The sequence below is a fragment of the Dicentrarchus labrax genome, unplaced genomic scaffold (genome assembly GCF_905237075.1).
Source record: "Dicentrarchus labrax unplaced genomic scaffold, dlabrax2021, whole genome shotgun sequence".
Classification (NCBI taxonomy): domain Eukaryota; kingdom Metazoa; phylum Chordata; class Actinopteri; family Moronidae; genus Dicentrarchus; species Dicentrarchus labrax.
Genome location: NW_026136995.1, coordinates 460505 through 479607, shown reverse-complemented (window position 1 = coordinate 479607; position 19103 = coordinate 460505). Strand labels below are relative to the sequence as shown.

At 39.8% G+C, this 19103-nt stretch overlaps 1 protein-coding gene and 4 long non-coding RNA genes across 5 annotated transcripts in view; 1 reads left to right on the top strand and 4 right to left on the bottom strand.

Moving 5' to 3' along the window:
* Positions 1 to 49: 49 nt before the first annotated feature.
* On the bottom strand, positions 50 to 2010 carry LOC127361029 (uncharacterized). Its single transcript, XR_007884017.1, has 4 exons — positions 1790 to 2010; positions 1224 to 1322; positions 474 to 605; positions 50 to 105 (listed from the first exon to the last, which is right to left on the bottom strand). It is a non-coding gene; the product is annotated as an uncharacterized LOC127361029 (long non-coding RNA).
* Positions 1840 to 3521, top strand: LOC127361030 (uncharacterized). Its single transcript, XR_007884018.1, has 3 exons — positions 1840 to 1875; positions 2328 to 2431; positions 3275 to 3521. It is a non-coding gene; the product is annotated as an uncharacterized LOC127361030 (long non-coding RNA).
* A 1427-nt stretch (positions 3522 to 4948) lies between these two features.
* Positions 4949 to 6467, bottom strand: LOC127361028 (uncharacterized). Its single transcript, XR_007884016.1, has 2 exons — positions 5985 to 6467; positions 4949 to 5770 (listed from the first exon to the last, which is right to left on the bottom strand). It is a non-coding gene; the product is annotated as an uncharacterized LOC127361028 (long non-coding RNA).
* Positions 6468 to 7884: 1417 nt separating this feature from the next.
* LOC127361020 (uncharacterized) overlaps positions 7885 to 19103 on the bottom strand; it is a 56433-nt gene continuing 45214 nt past the window's right edge. The window contains exons 4-5 of the mRNA XM_051395584.1: positions 8789 to 8827; positions 7885 to 8282 (exon numbers count right to left, since the gene is read on the bottom strand). Of these exons, the coding sequence (XP_051251544.1) occupies positions 7885 to 8282; positions 8789 to 8827 (437 nt within the window). The remainder of the gene's footprint in view (positions 8283 to 8788; positions 8828 to 19103) is intronic.
* On the bottom strand, positions 14118 to 15604 carry LOC127361026 (uncharacterized). The gene is made up of 2 exons (XR_007884014.1): positions 15211 to 15604; positions 14118 to 14387 (listed from the first exon to the last, which is right to left on the bottom strand). It is a non-coding gene; the product is annotated as an uncharacterized LOC127361026 (long non-coding RNA).

The window sequence follows — 19103 nt, the reverse complement described above, 5'->3', positions numbered from 1 at the left end:
CTCGTCCATCTCAGAAAAAACAGCAGGCACTTCCCCTGGCACTTCCCCTGGCCGCTGAGACTCCACCTGAGGGATGGCGTCCTCCTCGTCACTGGTCACAACCACCTATGCAGAAAACATCAACCTAATTACCTTAAACAAAAAGGGCAGCTATAGACTCCTAATCATACACACGCCAAAACACAATTTCCATGGTGTGAGTGTATGCGTATAAATCAACAGAGTTCATACAGTCTTGAATAGTAACTCATTTTCACAAAAATGCAGTTTTGCTATATCACATAAAGCTTTACCCTGAGCACAAAGGGCATAGGTTTGTAGGTTGGGTTTGGACTTTGATATTGGGACATAATTCAATGCAAGCGCAAAGTGCACTATTATATGCATGTCAGCACCAATAGGCTATCATCCACCAGTGTAAACTCTGACAATTCTCTGGGGAACACTACACATTATTTGATGAAGGTGGTTACCGGTTTACGTTTTTTGGGTTGATCAAACATGTCGCAACACGTGTCGTCGGAATCAGACTCGACTTGTGCTGTACGTTGCCGTTTGAGGTCCCTCTTCAGCACCTCATCCATCTTGGCCATCTGTGAACCAGACTGACAACGTACATCTTGTTTAAGAGAATGATTTTGAACATTCCCACACAAACCAGCAGACTTTAAAGGGGAAATCCAGCGAGTTTTCACAAAGATCTCCGTTTCTCGAGGTCACCGAGTTCTGTCGGTACAAAACAAAATGAAAACAATCAGTTTTACCTAGCTCGAGTTGCTACAACCAGCAGCTAACGCAGCCAGGCAGAGATGTATGTGAAAACTCGCCGGATTTCTCCTTTAAGTAACTGTAGAGACTCCTTTTTTAATAGCTTTAATAGTGCATTTCTTCATATAGCAACTACACCACACTTTCCAAGAATCCACCTCCAATCCAACCATCCATCACTCTGATAGTATTTGTAACAGGAGACTTAATCTTGACTTAACATGCATGGCATTACAAAAAAGCTAACTTGATTTGTTTCACAGTCTTTTAAGTAATATTTATCATTTGAAATTTAGATTTGCTGACTAAAGCTGCTAAATGCTTGTGCACCCAGCTTGGAAAAGTCTGCAAAAATGTAACTCCCATGGCAAACACATTCTACGATGCCACAGCATTATTATTTGTAAAGTGGAATCACAATGCTCCATTACTCTTAAGTCATAAATCAAGCTTACGCTCATTCCTTCCTTCATCATCCCCTTCTCCAAAGGAAGACCATACATCCTCCCCCTGGAGGAAAGCAACACGCTTCTCGACCACTTCTTTGTAGTTTTCTGTGAAGACCCAATATTTGCTTTGAATGACTTCATAGACAGAGTTCATTCTAAATGCAACAACTTTCAATGACTTGTTTCAAACATTACTGTTCACAATTAACTTAACAGGAAACAAATAAAATACAAATTCCATGTGACCTTTTATTAATTTCAAGACAGGAATGTCACTGTCATTTCATTTATTTGTATTTTATTACTTTCATCAGTCTTGTTCCTTAACCAAACTAACATTTGGCTCACAATTTACATTAGCACTCCTTCAGGTGCATAATACAATTAAACACATTAACCAAAGCTAGGCTTAGCTAGCGATTAGCGTTCGCGCTCTTTTCAGTATTAATACAATGAAAGTTGAAGTTGTTCTCTTATTTTGCACAGACAGTGTTTACATTTGGAAAGCCGTGTTGCATTTCTGTTAAGTTACAAAGAGTATTTCAGAATATTTCCATTGTTTTAGAACTTACCCACCAAGAACAGGAGTTTGGCTGCGACCGGCTTCCGTAATATCGCCTCTATCCAGCCATGCTTGGACTGGAGGTCTTCCTTGCAGGTGACTAATACCTAACGTTACATTTCTATATGCATCCTGTATAATAGATGTACTATCTGTAATAACGGACCCATCTACGAAGTAAAACAACCCGTACATTGTGCTAAAGTTAAGTTACCCTGTTACCGAGTATCAGTGATGAATTTCAAATAATAACTGTCAATGTATTTGGATACGTTGTGGCAGCACGGACGTAATTTGGGGGGGGACACAGGGGACATGTCCCCTGCACTTTTTCAAAAGGCCGTTTTGGTCATAGACATATATCCATATATATATATATGGATATACCAAGGATGTATATATATTCATATATATAGGTCTATGGTTTCGGTCCCCTGCAGTTTGTACCGTCCAAAAACAATGTTACGTTATAGTAAACAGAGACTCGTCACGCACTAGGACCAAGCGGAAAACGGGCGCTCAGCTGAAGCCTGTTTCCCTGAGTTTAGACCCGCCCACAAGCTCCTCGATTGGCTCTGCCGTTTGTTGTGTGATTGGCCGTCCCCGCTGTCACTCCATCTTGCTTGCACACCGGTCTGCTGGAGTTGCCCAGGTAACATCAGAGGTTTCATTTACATTCACGTTTGAATCGGTGTCCATGTGTGTATGTGCGTGTGTGTGTGTGTGTGTGTGTGTGTGTGTGTGTGTGTGTGTGTGTGTGTGTGTGTGTGTGTGTGTGTGGTGTGGTGTGGGGGGGTGTGTGGTGAGTGTGTGTGTGGTTGTTGTTGTGTTGTGGTGTGTGTGTGTGTGTGTGTGGTGTTGTGTGTGTGTATGTGTGTGTGTGTGTGTGTGTGTGTGTGTGTGTGTGTGTGTGTGTGTGTGTGTGTGTGTGTGTGTGTGTGTGTGTGTGTGTGTGTGTGTGTGTGTGTGTGTTTATGTGTGTGTGTCCATGTGTGTGTGTGTGTGTATGTATATGTGTGTATGTGTGTTTGGTAATTAGGCGCAGCCAGGATGTCTAAAAAAGGAAAAGTGGACATAAGAGACTTCCTTAGAAGTCAAAGTGTAAGTTACTCAAAGAAATGCGTTACACCCATCCTGCAACACCTTCACTGGCTCCCAATAAAGCAGCATATCCGCTATGTAAATGAGGTCTGTTTACCATATATTCCAAAAAGAAGTGTAAAATTGGTGGTACTGAGTTGGAGTGAAGTTGACTAACAAGGTGAAACACAGAATTGGGTGATAATGTTTTGCTACATGCTTTACAACCAGTCAAACCAAAAAAGGGAACAGTAAACTTAAAAGTAGCAATAGAAAACTAGAAGAACTACTAGAAAACACAGTGAACTCAAAGAGTTAGTGTTTTATTAAAAATACTTGTGTCCCCCTACCTCTGAAATCAAAATGTCATCCTTGTGTGGCAGTGTAACTAATTGCCGCCCAAACTTCTACATAGTGATTGGATGTCGATGATGCTGCGCACACTGATTGGATGTGGGAACCGACCGGTGGGTAGGTCCAATTCCTGGGTCCATTCATAGCCATCTACTGCTTAGTCTTGAATCTTGATCTGTTGCACTGCTCAACAATAATTTTTCAAATACGCCACCTGTACAATCCAAGTACAAGTCCTACTTATTGGTTAATAACAAGAAAATACCAAGGACAACAGAATACAGACACATGAAGGTAATTATAAGTGGTATAATTGTTTTGAATTATTGATATGTTTTTGTTATTATTATTATCAGGCCTATTAATATTATTATTATTATGGTAGCCTAGTAGTTGTCCTACTACATCTACCATAATAATAATAATAAGAAGAAGAAGAAGAAGAAGAACAGAAGTAGTAGTAATGTTATTAATAATAAATATTAGGCATGATATAGGATAATAACAAGTAGCAGGCTGAGAAATGGAGAAAGCTACCAGATATTCATGATAACTAGTAGGCAAGTATAGGCTAGCTTCACCATCTTACAGGCTATCTATACTGTCTTGAAATTGTCTTTTGTTTCAGGGAAAAGGCAGAAGACGGTACAAGCAGTACCTTTACAGCACTGGCGTTGAAGTCCCTGACAGAATTTTAGAACGTCATGACAGAGAAGTAAGCTAGCCTATGATGATGATAAGTATTTTTTTATGCTTATGATATTGTCTATTGCATGGATCACAAGGTGTGATGAACATTTCAGCCAAATTGCTTTGACACACTGCAAAAACTGCTTATCAAATAAACATAAAAAAGCCTTATTAATCTTATATCAAGATCAAAAAAGTAGTTGGTATTGTTTTCAGTATAAAGAGACTTACCTAACCCTTTCTCGTAAAATCATTTGACGTAATCTACAGTTTGACTTAAGACGTCTCATCCTGAAAACAAGTGAATTTGTCTGCCAGTGCGTTAAGCAAATTTGTCCTAAAAACAAGTAATTTTGTCTCGTAGTGCGTTGAGCAAATTGGTCTTGATAAGACTCCTTCAAATAAGTCCTCTTAAAGTTAGCCAAAATGATCTTTCAAGAGAGCCAGGTAAGTCTCTTCATACTAAAATCAATACCAAATAGATGTTTTTATCTTAATAACACTTGGTTAGATTTTATTTTCTGCAGTACACTGACATGGATGGTGATAATTGTTGTTGCTTACAGCCTCCAGCTCACCATGATGCACCACTGCAGTCAACAGCAGGAAAACGGAAGAGTGCTGACAGTAAGGTCAGGACACTGACAATGCATAATTCATTCATTATAGCCTATTGTCTACTCTTTAGTTTTTGACTGGAACAATGTGAGCAACCATTGTTGCAATGCTTAAATTTGGATGGTTTCGTGTAGACAGCAGTAGGCCTGTGGGCCAGTGTATAGACTAATGTAATGAACTGTAACTACCCATTTCTTCTTTGTGTATGTCTGTGGAAACTTATGTCCAGTAATAACAAAACATTCAGTCTTGGAACAATGTATGATATTCACATAAATCATACACCAAAATGTTCAGGATGTATGTGTGTGTGTAATACAATATGGGGTGGAGTGTAGTACAACAACATATCTAGTAGTAGTAACCTATAGGTTAGTGACAATAGTGTGCAGAATTGAAAAACATGCAGGTCAGGACACAGGTAATACACATTTGTTCACTATGTTAGTTTATTGGTATTTCGTATTTAGAGGAACTGACTCCTACAACGTAACAAACTAGCTACACACATTGTTCAAATTTCAGAGTGTAATAGTTGGAGCAGGTTGCTTTACTTCTAGTGCTTTAAGATCACACTCAATATCAAAATAACACTAGATTCAGTGACTAACTTCCCACACACTTGTACCAACTTCAGAATGGATCAGCTGCTGAGGACGATGTGGTTAATATAGGAGAGCACCAGACCATGCAAGGACCAGGGGCTGAGAGACCCAACCCAAATCCATCACAGGTAAGATAACAATTACTCACAGGCCAGCATTTGCATTACAGGTTGCTTTAGTTCTAGTGCTTTAAAGGAGCATTTCACCCGTGGAAACATTAATATTTATTGAAAGTGGGTTATATATGTAGTTGAAATTTAACATACATTTTGAATTTGGTGCCAATTTGACCGAGAAAAGACAGAAAGTGACTTTAGGGCGCATTTGTATTAAAGACAACAACTCCCACAATGCACAGCTCCACAAGCCACTCCCACTAACACTATCAAGGACTACAACAACATGAATGTAAACCATTTATGTATAGAAATATATCAACAACAACAAAAATAAATATGTTAACAATGACAGTTATAGTTCCTCCTGAGCGTCCTCAACTCCTCGGTGCCGCAGTACTGGCCATCTGGAGCTGGATATTTCTGTCGGATAGCCTGCACCACATCAGCGGGTAAAACGACACGATGGCCTCGACCCAATCTCTCGCCTTGCAGGACCCATTCCAGAAAGGCTGTTAGCGATATTGTCTACAAGACATTGAGCACACAGTTAGCGATGCATGGTCTTTGTGTTTAGCGTGCCACAGTAGTTAGCAATGCAACTGCAAGCTGTTTGTGCAGTAAAGAAGCTAACGTTAGTTCAGTTGGCTGACGTTACGTATTAATAACTTTGTGATAATACTTGAACAAATTGTGTACATACGTGCCACGTTGTTATAAGACAGAAAATAGAAACACTCACTTTACAGTCAGACGTCCGTGTGTCCGTAGGCGCACAGCGAGAGCACAGGCACCAGCAGTCCGCCCCAGCTCGAGCCAGTCCGGGCTCTTCGTCCGCGACGGGCAGGTCCTCTGCCTCGGCTGCAGAAGCCTCAGCCGCCTCCTGTTCAGCCTCAGCTGCTCTTCGCTATATTGTGGCTCATAAAGGTAGCCACGAACATCTGATTCAACCAACTACTTTCGAAATTTCTTCCATATTAGATTGATTACCATAGTCGTAACGTCTGGCTCGTCAGCGCCTCCGCTTAGCTTCCAAACAAGATGGCGGTTATATTTCTCCCCTCTCAGGGGAAGTGAGGGAATGATGCACGACCATTCAAAAATATGACTGGGGTTCTAATGATACAAAGCTTAATGCAAATGGGTGAAGTGTCCCTTTAAAGGAGTCATATTATGCCCCTTTTCAGGTTCATAATTGTATTTTGTGGCTCTCCTACAATAGGTTTAGATGTTTTAATGTTCAAAAAACACATTATTTTTCTCATACTGCCTACAGCTGAGCTCTTTTCAGCCTCTGTCTGAATCGCTCGGTTTTAGCTCCTGTCTCCTTAAGACCCCCCTCCCGAAAAGCCCAGTCTGCTCGATTGGTCGGCATTATGACGCGGCTCATGCGGATGATGCTCTGGCCGCGAATTTACGAATCCTACTATGGCCACGCCAAGTCCCGCCCCTCTGGCTACCTCTGATTGGCTGAGCTCAATGAGGATGTACGCTACGCTCTCGCGTGTGCTGGTACGGCGAAACAAATTATTTGTGTACTCGTACGCTGCCGTTCCGCGTATCGCTATCGTTGTTGTTATATTGACTGTTTGTTGTTGTTATATTGACTGTTCGTTGTTGTTATCGTTAAAATGCGACTGAATTTGTGGGGACATTGTGACACAACTCCACAATAAACTTTTATGGGAGCATCACAGTCATGTGCACACCTTTCTTTGGATAGTAAGGCCTAACATCTCTTGGATTCAATTCAATCTTTATTCCTAGGGTTAGGAAACACACAAATCAAAGGCAGGCTTATCGGTCATCACTCATTTCATCATTAGAAATTTTACAAATAGGCTACATTTTACTTTGAGTGAGAACTTGCATAAATAAAACCAAGGAATATACGTTTCTTATTCTTTTCACTTCTGACAATCATGCTTTTAGCACTAAATGTAATATCATAATCCATGCCATACTGCGTGAACAGACTATCAGTAGCCTAATAACCACTCTCAGAATGACCATAATCTTGATGACAGAATTCCTACAGTATACATGTCCTATACATAGCCTGTATTGTAGCTATTGGGTTAAGTTATGTTGAATACATGCATACATTAAACGAAACAGGAGTGAAAATGTCGTCTTTGACACATTCCCCTGCCATTAGTGTTGATTGACTACAGTTGAATTCTTAGTAATAATAAGCTTTATTTGTATAGCACCTTTCATACACAGAATGCAGCTCAAAGTGCTTTACATTTGGAACATTTAACACAATAATAGAAAAGAAAATAATAATAATAATAATAATAATAATACAATTATTACAAATGCTTAGGCCCCGTTGACTCTAAGCGGTTCGCCTTAGTATGTTTTTAGTATTTGTTGTGATTGTATGAATTTATATACAGACGTTTAAGGAACACAACGACCGGAAGACTGGCAGCCTTAACCTTTAACCCCCTATATAGGTTTGCAGAAAACTACATACAATAGGTTTTGTATAGATTTGTAAAAATGAACAATAGAACCATGAACTGATTGAGCTGATCGAAATGAAACAAAATGAACTGATTGAGAAAGAATTGATCAATAACTGATTAAGAGAACTTTTATGTATACTGGGGAAAGGAGTGTGGTGTGAGGGGCGCTCAGAGGTTGTGTGGTACACCCTTTGGTCTGCCTTGTCTGGAGTACCCATGTTCCTTTCTGGAGCTCTTTGGGGGTCTGCCAGCTCCAAGGGTTCTCCTACCACCCAAAGCTGCCTTTCTCCGGGACACCGCTGTCGGTTGGACACCTATAGTGGCACTCGTTTGAAGGAAGCCCCTCGGCCTTGCACGAACACTAGACTGCCCTCGATCGTTTTTCCCGAAGGAAAACAATGCTGACTGTACAGCACTGTCAGTGTGGAGCTTCCCAAATGTGTCCACAAAGGATTTCACTGGAGCAGTGAAGGTTGTATCCTCACGCAGCTTGCGCTTCAGGAGCCCAACAATGTCTTCAAGCTGCTTCTCCAGGAATGCTGTCTCCTCAACTTCCTCTGATGTGCCTAGACAAATCGAATAGCAATCAAGTCAATTTATTTATATAGCACATTTTACGCAACAGTTGACCCAAAGTGCTTTACAAATGATTACATATGAAAATAGCAAAATACCAAATAAGACAATACAGAATACAAAATGCCTGCATAAGAAATAAAATAAAGAGTACATAGAATAATAATAAAGCAGTGGTGATAATAATAAAAACACACACACACACACACACACACACACATATATATTAACAAAAAAATAAAGATCAAAGAAAGAACTCAAAAGTGAAGGGGGAAATAAAAGGTGGTTGTGATTATACTGTTACTAATGAAATAAAATAAGTAGCAAAGAATATTTAGATGAAAATAAGAATGGACTTAAGAAATGAAACCATGGGGGAGATTAAAGTGTACTAAAAGCTAGTACACTTTAACTTAAATTAACAATCAAATTAAATGCTGCCTGTGTCAGTGTGAAGACAAGTGGTTTATTATGAGGTTTTGGAGGGTGAACTTACTTGCTCCTGCTTCCTCAGCTAGATGGGACTGGGGGTCGTCTGTATGTAAATACATAAATAATTCTAAATCTTTCGACCTGACTTACATGCTGCACATATCTAGCATTTCTCCAGTGTAACACACATCATTATCTTACTGCAACACCGTTATTACTGAGATGGTCTTTGGAGCTGGTCCAGCTGAATCTCCATCATCGCACCCACAGCACCCATCTTCTTCTTATTTGAGAAAAAGAAATGGAAGTTGAGTATTTGAGCTGCAATGACTATCACAGCCATAGCCTTAAATGCCACTACAGCTTCACTGCAAAAACTGATATCTAACCAAGTGTTATAATCTTATATTAAGATAAAAAGATCTAGTTGGTATTGTTTTTAGAGTAAATATACCTACTTTGAGCTTTCTCATACAATTATTTGACTTAAAATAAGTATCTTTATACTAAAAACAATACCAACTAGATCTTTTTATGTCAATATAAGATTATAACACTTGGCTAGATATCAGTTTTTGCAGTGTTGAATTAAATGTTTGTACTCACCCACCACAGCCTTTTCATAAGCCAGTGTCTCAAACCAGTCCTCTGGAGTGCTACCCCCTGAGTGGAAAGCACACATTTGTTGTTGTTGGTGCATGTGTCAGTGTAGACTACATCTAATGACACACAATCCAAAATGTGATTACCTCATTATTGCACACAGCGAATTTACTGGGATAGCCATGTGTGAGAATGCACTCGTCCCAATAAAGTTGACCTGGCTACTACTTGTACCACCAGTGTCAATCTACCTCGAGACATTTTTTGTGGGAATTAAGTGGAATTAGTGTGAGAATGAGGCATACACAGCTTGTCACTTACCAGAGGCGATTCCATGGAAAAGCCGCCTCAGAAGAGATGTGGTGGTTACAGGGACTGCCTCTGTGACGTTAAATGTCTGCATAACTGCGCTTTGGTGCTTGCATGGAGCACCGGTCACACCAACTGGACAAGTGCAGCAACTTGCTAAGGTGTTTACATGGTACCAGCTGTTGCTTGATGCACTGGGCACCATGAAGTTGCTCTCATCCTCCTATTTTTAGGTACAGCACACATACTGGTATAAATAGAGTAGAGTACAGCATACTTACTGGTATAGATACTATACATATTGATGGTTAAAATAACTAAAATAATAAACAATAGTAAATAGGTGTGCATGAGCCTATTAATTTGTGCATCCTCTCTGCATGAGTTAAAGTGCATTGCTCACTGGGCCGCAGACATACATACACATAACATTACTCGTATGGCAGTCCACATCACCGCACTTGGGAGGCCTTGACTGTAGACTTCCCATGCGGTTGTTGGTGAAAACGGTGAGGCACCTGATGTAGTAGGCCTCTAACCGTGTCACCATGAAGTCCACCAGCTGGGTGAGGTTACAGGCCTTCAGCCTGTGCAGTACTTTGTCCTTGACGATTCTCATGGCGCTTTCAACATAGTTGTTTGTATTGTGGCCATGTGTTAGCAGGTGTGACCGCAAGCACAGCGCCCTCTCATTCCGTCTCCCAAACACCTCTGCCAGATGTTTTGCGAAGTTTGGGTATTTTCTGGTTAAAGCACTGCCGGACAGCTGGGCATAGGCTGTGTGTAGCTCGGGTTCTGTGGTCTGATCTCCTTGGTGATTCTGCTGTGACTACTAACAGCCTGTTGCGACACAAAGATGATCAGCACACATGTACGCACATACCTTTATCGATCGTCTGGAACGGCAGTTCGGTCTGCTGCTAAAAGGAAGTAGTTGTCCCCCTCTTCCTCTTGCAGGTCATACTTCAGAGTGTCCAGGGCAGATGAAGGGGAATGACCCTGCCTAAACAACTCCGTCAGCCGCTCTGCGGTGATGGCTGACACATCCCTCTTGCTGAGGGCATCAGCACAGGAGAGGCGATGATTGTGCTCATGCCGCAGCTTGACATAAAGGAGCTATCCCTCCTGCATATGCACATCTGTTGATCTATGGTAGACAGAATTAGTACTGTACATCTAACAATATCTACAATTGTTAGCTTCATTTTTAAATTTACCTTGACCTCCTGTCATCTGTGCTCCTTTTTAGCACAAGGAACAGGGTGGCAGGGCAGTTGGTATTCCTGGAGTTTTTCCCAGCTCCATAAGTCTTGTGCTGGCAACGGAAGTCAGCCTGTATAATACATGCAGCAATCAATAAGTCTGCTTGTGGTTCCGTTGTTCATGACTCATGTGTATTCCCTCTGTACTGCAATCAAACATAATGTAGAACCTCACTTTGTCTCCCTGTATGTCCCTGTATGCGACCCTTCCATGCTGCACTTACTCTGTAAGCGTTATACCTCCCTGACTCAGGATAGGTTCTTGCTTTCCTCCACGTTAGGGTGGAGGAAGTCTGGAAATGCGCCAGCCATTTGTCCACCTCCTCTCTGGTCTCCATCCTCACTTTGACCTCTGCTCTGTAACTGTTTGCATCCCCGCTTGGCTCCATCACACAAATAAGGTGTGTGTAGCTCAATGGCAAAACTTTCTGTTATTCATAATGTCTGTGTAAGGACAAGGACAAAGTCAGTGTTGTTCTTCAATGTTATTAAAAAGTATTGCAAATAATTACTCTCAACCATTCACTTATTCCTAACCTCAAGCACTGCCAACTGCTCTGCATTACCATGTGTATGGCAAATATGGCACCATTTACCTGTCATACTGACGATAGATGTTGGTCTTTCTAATGAAAAAATACTGTGGAGCAGGTTGTGGGTTAGTCATACTGTGATATTGTGACTGTAAAAAATACACTCCAACATCGAACAAAGATTTTTCATGCCTTAGGCTACCTATCCAAGTGCAGTTTGCAGATAGGCTACTCTGTCAGTCTCTATGGGACAGGAAGGTATAGAGTAAATTGTAATATACATACACTAATGAAACAACCTAAACTCTAAACTACATATTGATACCTAAACTAGCCTATATTGATATCAAACAAGTTTTGACATTTCCCACTTTCCTCCATACTTTGTTGCATCAAATATGACCATTATATTGGTAAGCCAAGGCTGATACATGTTGTTCTACATAGCCTTGCCATTAAGGGAATTGTAGAAGCCTATGCCCGCGAATTGTCAACATTCTATCTCCTCAGAGGGGAGAGCAGCATTCTCTTGCGTAGAGAGAAAAGGTCCTGTGGGCTGCGTAACTTCAACCCAGCGATGTCTCCCGAGCAGGGCCGGCCCAAGCCTCCATGAGGCCCTAAGAAAAATTTGATTTTGGGGCCCTCTATTACCGCCAATAATAATAATTATTGATCCTTCACACACCTACTATAAACGTATTCTACTTATTCTACTTGTACTGTCATTATGAATACACTTGTAAAACTAAATGTGAGAACTTTTTGTTGTAGTTAGATTGTAATCCACAGTGATTAATGCCATGGAAGCAGACACCAGATTTGCAAACTTCTGCAGTACACTGAGCAATTATAAAGGCTGTTTTGTTGTTAACTTACCACGTACAGCTGAGGTTGCAGAAGACACAGAGGGGACAGTGGGCACAGTGGATGGAGCAGAGGATAGAGATGGACCTGAGATGAAAAACATGTCCCTTGTCATATGATTATATTTTATATTAGTATATCTTAATGAGATCATTTGACTAGAAATGAAATATATATGGTGACAGTGTTTGATCACCTGATTCATCAGCCTTGGCTGCTCCTGAGGAGGTGGATTGCCCCTGGGCTGAGTCAGTGCCTCCTCCTAAATACTTTAACAGTGCTCCTGGGGAAGTTTCATATAACGTATGAGCATAATAGGGAGTTGATGTAAAAGGAATATGTTTATTTACTCACATAAATTACTGTGCAGCAAACAATTGCAAACAACATACCTCAAACTATAAGTTAACTAAATGAATTCATTTATGCAAAACCATATTGCTAGCAAACGTCACTGCGTTTGTAATTAACGTTAGTTATTAAACATTTGCTATCAAACGTTGTTATCAAAAACGTTGTTTTGATGCCCAAAAGCGACCCAGAATAATATATATACACTGAGAATCAACTTATTCAAAGTATGACACAAACACAACAACGTTAGCTTGAATAGTAAGCTATCTAACCGACCCATAAGTAGTTAGACGTTTTGAACTAATGTTAGCAAGAAAATTTGCTATTAGAGGCTAACGTATTTTTTTCTCCTCTTCCTTTTTCTTCGTCTTCCTCTTTCTTTTTCTGCTTCAAACTGCGCGGTGAACGTCGGCGGTGCTGAAGGTGCATAGGGCGGGACTTGGCGTGGCCATAGCAGGATTCGTAAACTCGCCTCCGGCCCCTCCCCTTCGTTGCCGGCAGTTAGCTCCTTACTGCTACTGGCTTTAGCTTCATTTCTACCGTCAATATTAATTCAATAACTGCTTCTAAACCAAAAACTTCACCAGCGGACATGTTAGAGCAGGAGTCTGACCTGAAATCACAGAGAAATGAACAGTGACGTTTTCCTCAGGTAAATACTGCTATATTAATAATATATATATATATTAACCTCTATCTATCACATAATGTTAGTGTTTATACCTTAACTATGAGAACCAACAGTGTGTTTTATGCTTGTCTTTCCAGGTACAGCAGTGAGCAGTGACCTACAGTCTACACAGCCCAGTGAAGTTAAACATATTATATATTACATAATATTAACAACATTAGTCAAGCAGTTGTTTCTAGTGAAGAAACACCCAGTAAATGTACCAAAGTAATCAGAGTAATAGTATGATGATTACTGTAACCTCCCATCTGTTATATTCTTTATACACATTAGTTTACTGAGACCATGGAAACAGAAACCTGGAATACTTTATCCTGTACAACATGTCAACATAACTGAAGGAATCACTCATTTAATAAAGTAAATTGTTTATGTGGTTTAAAAACTGCCAAGTAACCAACTGTAAACAGTACGGTATCCATATTTAATAGTCTGATATTTTAACTTAAAAGTATTATTACCAAAGTTAACCTTCAGATATGTGTAAAAGCTGCAATTATGTTGAACCCCATTAAAAATACTGTATACTGAATATTCTATCATTTATATTATATACTGTATTATGATGTAATTTCTCTTCCAATGTAATAAAGTTTGAATGTGAGACAGTAATGTATTGTGTTGCTTACATTCATTAATACAGGTTTAAATTTCACATTTTCATATTGATAGATGACCAGATTTTCAACTCTTTCAAAATCTTCATAAAACCTTTGTGAAATAACATGTTATTTATATAAAACCACACTTATTACTGAATTTAAAAATGACCAAAACTCTTCTTAAAAGTAAAACACTTTATTTATCTTTCATATTCCAGTTACACATGTTGTAAGTAACAAAGCTATAACTTTTATGTAAACTGTGCAGACTATGTCCTACATCAAGGTTTATGGTTTCTAGTATATTGAAGTGTGAGCTGGTAATGGAGCTCTGCAGTCAGTGTTCATCTTGTTGAGTCTTCCTTTGGATACCCAGACTGTCCTGATGCTGCAGCTGTCTCTGTCCTCTGATCGGTCCAGGAACACCTGAGCTTCATCAGGTCACCTGTAAAACAAGGCAGATTCAGTGTTACTTGTAAGGCAGCATATAATATACAGTATAATATAATAGTAATATAATACAGTATAATATAATATACAGTATAATATAATATACAGTGTAATATAATACAGTATAATATAATATACAGTGTAATATAATACAGTATAATATAATACAGTATAACAGCTCATTGTGGCTCAAAGTAGTCCTAAGTTATAATCTAAAATAATAAAGCAGTGTCTCTGGTGGGTTCCTTGTTCCAGCTAACTGTAGTGATGTGTTGTTGAAACAGTCTGAGGTTACCAACACAATGTCTATCTAATGGCAGCAGATACACACACAGGACATTTACTGACTGTAACTGATGTTGGAACAAGTTCCCGGTGCAATAACAGACATTTAGCAGTGAGCCTCAGTGTTTATAATACAATAGGAGATGATATGAGTATAGGATGTTACACTGGACCTACACTTATATCGTCAGTAATAGCAGTACTTCAGTAATGCTAAATAAATGGATCAGAAAACTTTTATTCATCGCGGTTTGACTCCACTAAACAACCTAGAGAGCAACCCCAGCTGCTGGGTGCTAATCAAAGTTACACAGTAATACTAAACTAATGAATCCCTGCAGTTTGACTATTTCTCTCTCACTGTAGCTCTATTGTTAACTCTGGTGCACGTTGATCAAGTTAATTTACACACCGTAACACACACACACACACACACACACACACACCTGAACGAAGCAACAAAGCTAACGCTAGCTGACATAACGTTAGCACGTCAGTACAAAGTCGCATAAAAAATAATCACCATAACTTACTTATTCTGTTAGCTTCACTGAGGCTCCTGTAGCTAACAACTGTTAGCATGTGCTAGCATTACACGAACAATGAAAAACAGCATCAATTCTTAAAAATACTTCCAGTTACTTCCTCTGCCGTCTCTCCACAGACAGTTGGTACAATCCCTCTTTCAGGAACAGTCTTTCAGCCAGTCCACTGTTGTACTGACCGAGGTTGTGAAAGCAGTCCGACACAAAGTGGGTCACACACCTTCCGGTTTTTCTGACTCTAGCCGGACATTGTAAAAAATAATTTACATAAATGTACATATGTAAATGTGTGTTGGGCTGTGCAGCCAATGACTGAACAGTTTGTCTGCTGAGGCCTTTGCCCAGACATCAGGCTGCAGGCTGCAGGCTGCAGGCTGGGCTTGCTGGTTCTCCTAGCTTGCCTTTTATAGTAACAAGGCGGAGCTCCGATAGTCAACAGGAAGTAAAGTGAGGTGGGTGGCAACAGGCTGAGCAAATGACGTCAAAAACTCTGGACCTCTGAACCTGCGTGATTTATCTCCTATATTCTGACTGAGGCAGCCCACAAAAACATGACTGAGTCATTTTTTTTCACACTTTGCCTGCTGATAGGCCCTCCAGAGTCCCAAATGTACATAATCAAATGATTAAAAAGTTGGTTTTGCATAATATGTCGCTTTTAAGAAAGCTGAATTGAGATCTCTGGGTGACATAAAACCATGCCCAAAGAGTGCATCAAGGCACAAGATTCTAGCAAGCATCTTGATCATAGTGATAACTAGACGTAGCATTATACTATATGGTCTGATGTTTGAACCTAAAAAAACATTGAAATACTGTGTTGGACGCCCCAAAACTAACTGTACACGCAAGGAATCCCTAAAATATCTGTAAATTGAAGTTAAGTGATTCAGTGATGACAACTTATCAAAACCCATCAGAGCACAGAGACTAATACTCAACCCAGGAAAGATGGTGCTCGATTCCAAGGGTTCCCAAACTAATGCATACAAGGACATTTCATGTTTTATCATATTTAGCAAATAACATATTACAAATAATTATAATATTTAATCATGTCTTAGATTTTGCTCAGGTAGTAGAGCAAAGTTAATGTGTACTGTGTCATTCATATAGGGCATTTTTAAATGATTCGAAACTTGACAAGATATGACAAACTTGAATATGTACTGTTGAGAATGTTTTGTCCATTGTACTGAATGTTTTATTAATTTCAATGTGTAATTTTGTAGGATGGTACAGTTTGCTCCTTCTAATGGCCTTCGGTCCTGAGGCATAACGGATTTTCCATGAACTTTTCCCTGCACTGATACCAGCAACCTCTTTTCTCTTCCATAAATCCTATGGCCAATATGGTGAGTATGTGCCCCATTTCTACTGCCATCAGTGTTCAAATTATATTGGAACAAAAGATTGTGGTTTGACACAGTGTGTTCTGTGTGAGGCAGAATTTGATGTGGATGCGAGTCTAGAAAAGGGTTCATATTTTTTGGTGATCAGTTTATCTTTGCAAATTAAAGAGATTCTGGAAAATCCCAACATCAAAATCCAAACACATAGATCAACTCCAGGTTTAATTTGTGATGTGCAATGTGGAGGGGAGTATAGGAGGCTAAAAGACAGTGGAGAAATAGGTGATGATGATATCAGTCTGATCTGGAACACTGAGGGATCCCTGTTTTTAAAAGCTCTAGATGCCAAATATGGCCTATTCAGTGTCAAATCATAGAACTACATCCTACAGACAGGAAGAACAACATATGTGTTCCTTGTCTTTGGTTTGGAGAGAGCAAGCCTAATACTCTCTCTCTTAATTCCATTTGTAAAACAGCTGCAGGAACTTGAAAGTCATGGGATCACCTGGGGAGATGGTTGCACTTCAAAGGTGCATGCACTTGTTTGTAGTGCAGATTCAGTTGCAAGGCCACTTCTGCAAAATAAGAAGCAGTTCAATGGTATTTATGGATGTGACTTCTGTTACCATAGAGGTGGAGGCTCATATCCCTATGTAAGTCCTGAACCCCGTCTGCATACAGAAGTTGAGCATTTTGACAATGCTATGAATGCAACACAGCAGCCTATCATGGGAGTGAAAGGCCCAAGTCAACTAATGAAATTTGACAAATTTCACATGGTGCGAGGCTTTGTTCCAGAATATCAGCATAGTGTATGCCTTGGAGTTACAAGACAGCTGACTTCTCTGTGGTTAGATTCCACAAACCATCAGCATGGTTGGTACATAGGCACCCAAACTGAGCAGATCGACGAAGAGTACCACGATCTATGCGAGAGAGAAAGTTCTGGAAGGCGTCTGAGTGGAGGTCGTGTCTTTTGTTTAATGCTTTGCCTGTTTTAAATGGCATCCTCCCCAGAAAATACTGGAATCATCTTTTCCTTTTGGTTTTTGCAGTCTATCATCTCCTGCAAAAAAGGATCAGAGAGGCCGAGGTGGTGATAGCCGAGCAGGCATTGAAAAAATTTGTCAGGGAGTTTCAGGGGTTATATGGCACAGCTAATGTGTCATTTAATGTGCACCTCATGACACACTTGGCTGCGAGTGTGAGGAACTGGGGACCACTGTGGGCCACATCCACATTTTCCTTTGAATCTTTTAATGGCACCCTGTTGACATATTTCAATGGCACAACTCATGTCCCTGTCCAAATAATGAAAAGGTACCTTAGGGAGAAAGATCTTTTCTCTGAACTACAGGGCAGAAAGTGTTCTACTGACAAATCAGTTCAAATCAGTGCCCATGTCAGAATTTTCGGTAAATCCGTACACACAGATGTTTCGGTTTTACACATGCTTGCAATAGATGACCTACTAGGTGTTAGAGTGAAACAAGCCTCCTACTACAACCCTTTCATTGTGAATGGAATACTGTATCACTGTGTCACAAACTGCCGCCTTCAGAAAAGATTCAGCTCTGTTATAGAGTTGCAGAATGGGGCATTAGTCACAATTGTGAGTTTGGTCGTTTCTGGTGCAACACACTGTGTTTTGGTCAAGGAGCTTGTTAAGTCTGGAAGGAAGCTGTGCAGAGACAGAACACTTAATATTGCATCAAGCTTTGTGTATGAAGTGTCTGAGTGCAATATATAGTCTATGCCATCCATCCAGAGTCATTGGCACGCAAATGTGTCATGGTTGAATCCAGGGAGAAGGTATATGTTATTCCTCTACCAAACAACATTGAACGAGACTAATGTGGCTGGGCATCAAGGAAATTGCTGTAAGCTGAGTACTGCCAATAAGTCCTGAAATTCTGATACCTATTGAATTGACATGTAAATACAATATCTGTACAAAGAATTACTGTTCTTTACCTGTTACATAAAGTGACCCTTCTGTCAATCAAGTGTTTGTGCATTAATACATGATGGTAACAGTGTAGACTTCTATGTACTACCTCAACAAAACGTGGAGCCTAATGAAAAAATATTATTTGAACAATATATGCTTACTTAGTCCACGCTGCAGCATTTTATCATATTACCCTTTCAGAAATCAACAATGTAAATACACATTCCATTAGTAGGCTACAGTAAATTAATACATTTCCACTAAGAGCATTTGCATTTTAGCATATTTTCTGAAAGTACTTTGACATGCTAATAAAAGTACACTCATATTGTAGTGCACTTTGTTTACAGTGTACCAAGATCACACTACTGATTAAGTGGAATCAGTGTACACTTTCAAAAATTATACTAACTCTGTATTACAAATAAGTGTACTTACTACAAGTACACTGAATTACCACTATACATTTTTCTATTTTAACATATTTTCTGAAAGTATTCTGATATGCCACTACAAATACACTTATTTTAGAGTGTACTGTATAAAGTGTACAGAAGTAACACTTCTAATAAAGT